General features: G+C 68.1%; 2 protein-coding genes across 3 annotated transcripts in view; both read left to right on the forward strand.

Moving 5' to 3' along the window:
* The window catches only part of PIP4K2C (phosphatidylinositol-5-phosphate 4-kinase type 2 gamma), an 8142-nt gene extending 7183 nt beyond the window's left edge, over positions 1 to 959 (forward strand). The window contains exons 9-10 of the mRNA XM_041401247.1: positions 60 to 210; positions 480 to 959. Coding sequence (XP_041257181.1) covers positions 60 to 140 — 81 coding nt within the window. The 3' untranslated portion in view covers positions 141 to 210; positions 480 to 959. The remainder of the gene's footprint in view (positions 1 to 59; positions 211 to 479) is intronic.
* A 415-nt stretch (positions 960 to 1374) lies between these two features.
* Positions 1375 to 9708, forward strand: part of DTX3 (deltex E3 ubiquitin ligase 3) — an 11845-nt gene continuing 3511 nt past the window's right edge. Inside the window, exons 1-3 of one of the 2 annotated variants that reach the window (XM_041401302.1) lie at positions 1375 to 1434; positions 6485 to 7137; positions 9272 to 9489. In XM_041401302.1, the coding sequence (XP_041257236.1) occupies positions 1422 to 1434; positions 6485 to 7137; positions 9272 to 9489 (884 nt within the window). In that variant the 5' untranslated portion in view covers positions 1375 to 1421. Of the gene's footprint in view, positions 1435 to 6484; positions 7138 to 9271; positions 9700 to 9708 lie in introns of those variants that run through there. The other variant, XM_041401301.1, reaches the window with a different exon arrangement.

The raw sequence follows: 9708 nt of genomic DNA on the forward strand, positions 1-9708 counted from the left end.
GGGGGGTATCTGGGGGGGGGGCTCTGTTCCTGGGGGGGCTCTGAGCCGGTGCCCCCCAGGCCGGAGCCGAGATCTCCACGGTGCACCCCGAGCAGTACGCCAAGCGCTTCCTCGACTTCATCACCAACATCTTCGCCTGAGGGGGGCTCAGCCGGCCCCCCCCGCGGGACCAAACCCCCCCAGCGTGTGCTGCCCCCCCCCCACGCCCCCGAGTGTGGGGGGCACCCCAAACTGGGGGGAGGGCATTTCCCAACTGGGGGGTGGGCACCCTAAACTGGGAGGGGGACCCCAAAGTGTGGGGGCACCCCAGACTGGGGGGTGGTACTTCCCAATTGGGGAGTGGGCACCCACACTGGGGGTGGGCAGTTCCCAAACTGGGGGAAGAGGGGGTACTTCCCAGCTGGGGGTGGCAGGGCTGGTTCCCTCTCGGTGTTTTGGGGAGGGGGGTTATTGGAGTGTGGGGACAGGGTGGGGTTGCCACAGCACCCCCCCAGTGGGGTTTCACTGCTCAAGTGCCTTAACTTTATGTCAGGGGGTCCGGGGGGGCTCCAGCCCCAGCACTGGGGGGGTCTGGGGTGCCCCCCCTGCACAAGGGGACCCTTCTGCCCCTCCCAAAGCTGGGAGGGGGTCAAACACTACTTGCCCCAGAGTGGGGGGGGTGAAAGGGGCGCCCCCAGTCCTCACTGGGGGTGCAGCCCCCACCCCTATTCCAAATGAGGGTGGGGGGCACCCCCTGCCCCCCTCCGTGTGGGACCTGGGGGGCTCCACAGCTCCCCCCCTTTACTGCAGCTCCCGGGGGGCAGGGGAGGACCCCGGCCCGGTGGGACCCCCGGGGGGGGCGGGGCCTGCCGGGCCGACACCCCCTCCTCACTTTGTGGGGGTGTCGTGTGTTGTGTCCCCCACCCCATTTTTGGGGCTCCTTGCCCCGCTCTGTACTGAGAAATAAATTATTGAACGGACCCTGCGTGCCCCATTCCCTGAGCCCCTCGGACCCCCTGCGCCCCCCAGACCCCGGGTCCCCTATTGCCAGGTGTGAGACTGGGCAGGGACCCCCAAACCCCTCAGAGCCTGGGCAGGGACCCCCAAACCCCTCTGACACTGGGCAGGGACCCCCAAACCCCTCTGACACTGGGCAGGGACCCCCAAACTCCTCTGAGACTGGGCATGGAGCCCCCCAAACCCCTGTGAGACCGGGCAGGGACCCCCAAAATCCTCTCAGAGCCTGGGCATAGACCTCTAAAAGTGCCTGAGACTGAGCCGGGACCCCCGAATTCCCGGCCCCGCCCCCCGCTTAGGCTCCGCCCCCGCCTTTCGTCTGGGGGTGGTGGGGGCCGTCTGTAACCCCCCCGTGTCCCCCCCCGTGTCCCCCCAGCCCCGGGCTCGTGGCTCTGCTGATCCTCCGCGCTCCGCTCGTGTCCCCCATGGGCTCACCAGGTGGGTGTGGGGGGGACACCCCGCTCTGGGGACCCCCCCGGGCCTGGGACGCCCCCTCGTGCACGGGCCTGGCTTTGGGGACCCCCTTTGGACCCTTCCCCCCTGGCTGTGGGACCCCCCAGGCCATGGAGCATCCCCGGCTTCTGGGGATCCCCCTCGGGCACCCCCCGGTTTTTGGGGCACCCCCTGGGTTCTGAGGACCCCCCTAAGGCATCCCCCAGGTTTTGGAGACCCCCTTTGCACGCCCCGGGTTCTGGGGACCCCCTCGGGCACCTCCCTGTTTTTGGGACCCCCTCTTGCACCCTCCTGGGTTCTGGGGACCCCCCTCGAGCACCCCCGAGTTCTGGTGACCCCCCGTGTGGACCCCCCCAATTTTGGGGACCCTCTCGGGCACCCCCGGCTTCTGGGGACCCCCCTCACGCATCCCCCAGGTTGTGGGGACCCCCTTTGCACCTTCTGGGTTCTGGGGACCCCCTCGGGCACCCCCCGAATTCTGGGGACCCCCCGTGTGCACCCCCCGAATTCTGGGGACCCTCTCGGGCACCACCGGCTTCTGGGGACCGCCCTCACGCATCCCCCAGGTTGTGGGGGGGGGGTTCTGGGGACCCCCTCGGGCACCCCCCGAATTCTGGGGACCCCCCGTGTGCACCCCCCAAATTCTGGGGACCCTCTCGGGCACCCCCCGGTTCTGGGGACATCCCTAGGACACCCCCTGTTTTTGGGACCCCCATCGGGCCCTCCCCGGGTTTTGGGGACCCCCCCCTCGGGCACCCCCAGGGTCACACCCCCCCGGGTGTCCCGGATTTGGGGACAGGACAGGTTTAACCCTTGGGTGGCACTTGGGTGGGTGAACCAGGGGTCCCCCCAGGGTTTGGGGGGCACTGTGGAGCCCCCCAGGGTGCCCTGTCCGGGCTCTGGGGGGGTCCCTCAGTGCCCACACTCGGGGGGTTTTGGGGGGCCGTGTTCAGATCTTGCTGGGTTTTGGGGTGACCCACAGTCCCCAGGCTCTGGGCTTTTGGGGTCTCCAAGCCCAGTGCCAGGGGATTTTGGGGGTCCATGCCCTTTGTCAGAGGGTTTTTTGCGGGTCCGTGCCCAGTTCAGAGGGGTTTGGGGTCGTCTGTGTCCAGTCTCAGAAGTTTGGGGGTCCCTGCTCAGCCTCTGAGAGTTTTTGGGGTCCATATCACCCCCTGTTTTTGGGACCCCCATCGGGCCCACCCCGGGTTTTGGGGACCCCCCCTCGGGCACCCCCAGGGTCACACCCCCCGGGTGTCCCGGATTTGGGGACAGGACAGGTTTAACCCTTGGGTGGCACTTGGGTGGGTGAACCAGGGGTCCCCCCAGGGTTTGGGGGGCACTGTGGAGCCCCCCGGGGTGCCCTGTCCGGGCTCTGGGGGGGTCCCTCAGTGCCCACACTCGGGGGGTTTTGGGGGGCCGTGTTCAGATCTTGCTGGGTTTTGGGGTGACCCACAGTCCCTAGGCTCTGGGCTCTTGGGGTCTCCAAGCCCAGTGCCAGGGAATTTTGGGGGTCCATGCTCTGTGTCAGAGGGGTTTTGGGGGTCCATGCCCAGTTCAGAGGGGTTTGGGGTCGTCTGTGTCCAGTCTCAGAAGTTTGGGGGTCCCTGCTCAGCCTCTGAGAGTTTTTGGGGTCCATATCCTGTCTCAGACAATTTTGGGGGTCCATGCCCAGGTTCTCTGAGGTTTTGGGGGGTCCATTCCCAGTCTCAGAAGTTTCGAGGCCCCTGCTCAGTCTCTGGCAGTTTTGGGGGTCCATGCCCTGGCTCAGAGAGGTTTTGGGGCTCCATGCCCAGTCTCAGATGATTTTGGGGGTCCATGCCCAGGCTCAGAGAGGTTTTGGGGCTCCATGCCCAGTCTCAGATGATTTTGGGGGTCCATGCCCAGGCTCAGAGAGGTTTTGGGGCTCCATGCCCAGTCTCAGATGATTTTGGGGGTCCATGCCCTGGCTCAGAGAGGTTTTGGGGCTCCATGCCCAGTCTCAGGCTTTGCAGATCCCACGCCCAGATTTTGGGGTTCAGAGGGTCCCACGGCCAGCCCTTGATGGTTTTGGGGTGCCCCTCCCCATGTTTGTCCTGTCAAGGATGTCGGGGTGTGTGGGGGCCATCAGGTGATGCTGCCAGTGGGGGTCCAGTCCCTGGTGGTTTTGGGGGTCCCATGCCCAGTCTCACAGTGGTTTTGGGGGTCCCATGCCCAGTCTCACAGTGGTTTTGGGGGTCCCATGCCCAGTCCCTGGGGGGCCGTGTTCAGATCTTGCTGGGTTTTGGGGTGACCCACAGTCCCCAGGCTCTGGGCTTTTGGGGTCTCCAAGCCCAGTGCCAGGGGATTTTGGGGGTCCATGCCCTTTGTCAGAGGGTTTTTTGCGGGTCCGTGCCCAGTTCAGAGGGGTTTGGGGTCGTCTGTGTCCAGTCTCAGAAGTTTGGGGGTCCCTGCTCAGCCTCTGAGAGTTTTTGGGGTCCATATCCTGTCTCAGACAATTTTGGGGGTCCATGCCCAGGTTCTCTGAGGTTTTGGGGGGTCCATTCCCAGTCTCAGAAGTTTCGAGGCCCCTGCTCAGTCTCTGGCAGTTTTGGGGGTCCATGCCCTGGCTCAGAGAGGTTTTGGGGCTCCATGCCCAGTCTCAGATGATTTTGGGGGTCCATGCCCTGGCTCAGAGAGGTTTTGGGGCTCCATGCCCAGTCTCAGGCTTTGCAGATCCCACGCCCAGATTTTGGGGTTCAGAGGGTCCCACGGCCAGCCCTTGATGGTTTTGGGGTGCCCCTCCCCATGTTTGTCCTGTCAAGGATGTCGGGCTGTGTGGGGGCCATCAGGTGATGCTGCCAGTGGGGGTCCAGTCCCTGGTGGTTTTGGGGGTCCCATGCCCAGTCTCACAGTGGTTTTGGGGGTCCCATGCCCAGTCCCTGGCAGTTTTGGGGGTCCCATGCCCAGTCCCTGGCAGTTTTGGGGGTCCCATGCCCAGTCCCTGGCAGTTTTGGGGGTCCCATGCCCAGTCCCTGGCAGTTTTGGGGGTCCCATGCCCAGTCCCTGGCAGTTTTGGGGGTCCCATGCCCAGTCCCTGGCAGTTTTGGGGGTCCCATGCCCAGTCCCTGGGGTTTTGGGGGTCCCATGCCAGTCCCTGGGGTTTTTGGGGGTCCCATGCCCACTCCCGGGTGTTTCAGGGGCCCGTACTCAGTCCCGGGTGTTTCGGGGTGCCCGTGGCTGTTTCGGGGTGTCCGTGCCCACTCCCTGATGTTACGGGGTGCCCGTTCCCAGCCCCGTCTGCCCGGTGCCCGTTCCCGCTGCCCGGTGCCCGTTCCCATCCCCGCTGTCAGGGTGCCCGTTCCCATCCCCAGGTGCCCAGCGCCCGTTCCCAGCCCCACTGCCCGGTGCCCGTTCCCGGTGCCCGTTCCTGGTGCCCGTTCCCGCTGTCCAGTGCCCGTCCCCGTCTGCCCGGTGCCCGTTCCCGGGTGCCCGTTTCCATCCCCGCTGCCCGGTGCCCATTCCTGGTGCCCATCCCCGCTGCCCGGTGCCCATTCCCGGTGCCCCTCCCCGCTGCCCGGTGCCCGTTCCCGCTGCCCGGTGTCCGTTCCCATCCCCAGGTGCCCGGTGCCCGTTCCCATCCCCGCTGCCCGGTGCCCGGTGCCCGTTCCCATCCCCGGTGCCCGTCCCCGTCCCCGCTGCCTGTCCCCGCTGCCCGGTGCCCATTCCCATCCCCGCTGCCCGGTGCCCGTCCCTGCTGCCCGATGCCCGGTGCCCGTTCCCATCCCCGCTGCCTGTCCCCGCCGTTCCCGCTGCCCGGTGCCCGTTCCCATCCCCGCTGCCCGTCCCCGCTGCCCGGTGCCTGTTTCCATCCCTGTTTCCATCCCCGCTGCCCGGTGCCCATTCCCGGTGCCCCTCCCCGCTGCCCGGTGCCCGTTCCCGCTGCCCGGTGTCCGTTCCCATCCCCAGGTGCCCGGTGCCCGTTCCCATCCCCGCTGCCCGGTGCCCGGTGCCCGTTCCCATCCCCGGTGCCCGTCCCCGTCCCCGCTGCCTGTCCCCGCTGCCCGGTGCCCATTCCCATCCCCGCTGCCCGGTGCCCGTCCCTGCTGCCCGATGCCCGGTGCCCGTTCCCATCCCCGCTGCCCGTCCCCGCTGCCCGGTGCCCATTCCCATCCCCGCTGCCCGTCCCCGCTGCCCGGTGCCCCCCAGATTTTGGGGTTCAGAGGGTCCCACGGCCAGCCCTTGATGGTTTTGGGGTGCCCCTCCCCATGTTTGTCCTGTCAAGGATGTCGGGCTGTGTGGGGGCCATCAGGTGATGCTGCCAGTGGGGGTCCAGTCCCTGGTGGTTTTGGGGGTCCCATGCCCAGTCCCTGGTGGTTTTGGGGGTCCCATGCCCAGTCCCTGGTGGTTTTGGGGGTCCCATGCCCAGTCCCTGGCAGTTTTGGGGGTCCCATGCCCAGTCCCTGGGGTTTTGGGGGTCCCATGCCCACTCCCGGGTGTTTCAGGGGCCCGTACTCAGTCCCGGGTGTTTCGGGGTGCCCGTGGCTGTTTCGGGGTGTCCGTGCCCACTCCCTGATGTTTCAGGGTGCCCGTTCCCATCCCCAGGTGCCCAGCGCCCGTTCCCAGCCCCACTGCCCGGTGCCCGTTCCCGGTGCCCGTTCCTGGTGCCCGTTCCCGCTGTCCAGTGCCCGTCCCCGTCTGCCCGGTGCCCGTTCCCGGGTGCCCGTTTCCATCCCCGCTGCCCGGTGCCCATTCCTGGTGCCCATCCCCGCTGCCCGGTGCCCATTCCCGGTGCCCCTCCCCGCTGCCCGGTGCCCGTTCCCGCTGCCCGGTGTCCGTTCCCATCCCCAGGTGCCCGGTGCCCGTTCCCATCCCCGCTGCCCGGTGCCCGGTGCCCGTTCCCATCCCCGGTGCCCGTCCCCGTCCCCGCTGCCTGTCCCCGCTGCCCGGTGCCCATTCCCATCCCCGGTGCCCGGTGCCCGTTCCCATCCCCGGTGCCCGTCCCCGGTGCCCGGTGCCCGTTCCCATCCCCGCTGCCCGTCCCCGGTGCCCGGTGCTGACGGCCGCTGCTGTCCCGCAGTGTCGTTCGTGCTCTCGAGGATGTCGGGCTGCGGGGGCCCCGCCAAGAGCCGGGTGACGGTGCCCAAGCGCGTGTGGGAGTTCGTGACGCGGGAGCGCGCGGCGCGCCTGGCGCTGCTGGCGCAGGAGGCGCGGGTGCGGATCCTGGTGGACGGCGAGACCCCCGAGCTGTACGTGCTGCAGCTCTGCGCGACCCCCCCGGGCCCCCCCGGCGGCGCGGGGCTCTGCCCGGCCCGCAAGGCGCTCAAGGCGCTGCTCAAGGAGACGGAGAAGGAGCTGAAGAAGCGCAGCCAGCGGCACGGGGAGGCGCTGGGGGCCCGGCCGGAGCCCCCCGCGGGCGCCGCCGGCTCTCCCGGCGCGGGCCCGGCGCGGGACGAGGAGCCGGAGCGGCAGTGCCCGATCTGCCTGGGCGAGATGCGCGGGCCGCGCACGCTGGAGCGCTGCCGGCACTCGTTCTGCGGGGAGTGCATCGCCCGGGCGCTGCAGGTGCGCTCCGCCTGCCCCGTCTGCGGCCGCTTCTACGGGCAGCTGGTGGGCAACCAGCCCCCCGACGGGCGCATGCTGGTCACCCGCGACGCCGCGCTGCCCCTGCCCGGCTACGAGGCCTTCGGCACCATCATCATCCAGTACGTCTTCCCGCCCGGCGTGCAGGGGGTGAGTGCGGCACGGCTGCTGCGGGGGGAGGGGGCTCCCGTCGTGCTGGGCGATCCCGAATCCCCACGGAGGGACCTGGCCCAGCCCTGAGCCCCCAGCGCCCCCACGGGCGCCCCGAATGCCCCGGGTTCGGCTCTGTGCCCCCAGTGTTCCTGGGTGTCCCCAAATCCTGCTGGGTGTCCCCAGCATCCCTGGGTGTCCCCAGTGTTCCTGGGTGTCCTCAAATCCTGCTGGGTGTCCCCAGCATCCCTGGGTGTCCCCAGTGTTCCTGGGTGTCCCCAAATCCTGCTGGGTGTCCCCAACGTTCCTGGGTGTCCCCAGTGTTCCTGGGTGTCCCCAAATCCTGCTGGGTCTCTACAGCTTTCCTGGGTGTCCTCAGCATCCCAGGGTGCCCCCAAATCCTGCTGGGTGTCCCCAGCATCCCTGGGTGTTCCCAGTGTTCCTGGGTGTCCCCAAATCCCACTGGGTGTCCCCAGCACCCCTGGGTGTCCTCAGCATCCCTGGGTGCCCCCAAATCCTGCTGGGTGTCCCCAAATCCTGCTGGGTCTCCCCAGCTTTCCTGGGTGTCCCCAAATCCTGCTGGGTCTCCACAAATCCTGCTGGGTGTCCCAAATCCTGCTGGGTGTCCCCAGTGTTCCTGGGTGTCCCCAAATCCCACTGGGTGTCCCCAGCACCCCTGGGTGTCCTCAGCATCCCTGGGTGTCCCCAGCTTTCCTGGGTGTCCCCAGATCCTGCTGGGTGTCCCCAGCGCCCCTAGGTGCCCCCAAGTGCACAGTGTGTGGCCCTGGCACCCCTGGGTGTCCCCAAGTCCTGCTGGGTGGCCTGGCACAGTACTGTGTCCCCAGCACCCTCAGGTCCTGATGGGTGGCCCTGGGTGTCCCCAAATAGCCCTGACCCAGCTCTGTGCCCCCAATGCCCCTCGGTGTCCCCAAACCCTGCTGGGTGTCCCCAGTGCCCCTGAGTGTCCCCAAACCCTGCTGGGTGTCCCCAGTGCCCCTGGATGTCCCCAAACCCTGCTGGGTGTACCCAGCATCCCTGGGCCACCCACACATCCTGGCAGGTGTCCCTGGGTGTTCCCAAATCCTTTTGGGTGTTGCTGACACCCCTGGTGTCCCCAAATGCCCCTGTGTCCCTAACAGCCCTGGGTGTCCCCAGTGCCTTACCTGTGCCCCTGTCACTGCCCCCTTACCTGTGCCCCTGTCACTGCCCCCCTTTCCTGTGACCCCCCACGTCTGGAACCCAAACCTGGTGTGTGACACTTGTGCCCCCTCACCTGTCCCCCGGCCGATGCAGGGGTGCAGTACCTGGGCATCACATGGGCACTGACCTCCCAGTGCCCCTGGGTACCCCAAACCCTGCTGGGTGCCCCCAGCCCTGATCCCCATCCCCCCATCCCTCCTGTCCCCCATCCCTTTCCCCCCACCCCCGGGCAGGTGAAGTAGCCCCAGCCCTTTCCCCTGTCCCCATGTCCCCCTGTCCCCCTGTCCTGACACCTGTGCCCCTGTCCCCTCACCTGTCCCCCCGTGCAGGTGGAGCCCCCAGACCTGGGTGTGGGGTACCCTGGCACCACAATGGCACTGACACCTGTGTCCCTGTCCCCTCACCTGTCCCCCGTGCAGACCTGGGTGTGGGGTACCCTGGCACCATGTGGGCACTGACACGTGTGTCCCTGTCCCCTCACCTGTCCCCGTGCAGGTGGAGCACCCGAACCCGGGCGTGGGGTACCCTGGCACTACAATGGCAGTGACACCTGTGCCCCTGTCCCCTCACCTGTCCCCCCTGCAGGTGGAGCACCCAAACCCGGGTGTGGGGTACCCTGGCACTACAAGGGCACTGACACCTGTGTCCCTGTCCCCTCACCTGTCCCCCACCCATGCAGGTGGAGCCCCCAAACCCGGGTGTGGGTTACCCTGGCACCATGTGGGCACTGACACCTGTGTCCCTGTCCCCTCACCTGTCCCCCGTGCAGACCTGGGTGTGGGGTACCCTGGCACCATGTGGGCACTGACACCTGTGTCCCTGTCCCCTCACCTGTCCCCCTGCAGGTGGAGCACCCAAACCCAGGTGTGGGGTACCCTGGCACCACAATGGCACTGACACCTGTGTCCCTGTCCCCTCACCTGTCCCCCTGCAGGTGGAGCACCCGAACCCGGGCGTGCGCTACCCGGGCACCACGCGCGTGGCGTACCTGCCCGACTGCCCCGAGGGGAACAAGGTGCTGGGGCTGTTCCGCAAGGCCTTCGCCCAGCGCCTCACCTTCACCGTGGGCACCTCGCTGACCACCGGCCGTGCCAACGTCATCACCTGGAACGACATCCACCACAAGACCAACTGCACCGGCGGGCCCCAGCTGTGCGGGGGGCACCGGGGGGCACCTGGGGGGCACCTGGGGGGGCATCTGAGGGGTTGGGGAACAGCGCCCACCGCGAGCCTGACTGAGCCAGCGGGGTGGAGGGGGCGCCTGGGGGGCTGATGGGCACCTGTGCACATGGGGGGCACCTGGGAGGGCACCGGGGGGGTTGGGGAACAGCATCCAGCTCCAGCTGTGGGGGAGGGGGAACCTGGGGGGGC

The sequence above is a fragment of the Onychostruthus taczanowskii genome, unplaced genomic scaffold (genome assembly GCF_017590055.1).
Source record: "Onychostruthus taczanowskii isolate IOZ18803 unplaced genomic scaffold, ASM1759005v1 scaffold188, whole genome shotgun sequence".
Lineage (NCBI taxonomy): Eukaryota > Metazoa > Chordata > Aves > Passeriformes > Passeridae > Onychostruthus > Onychostruthus taczanowskii.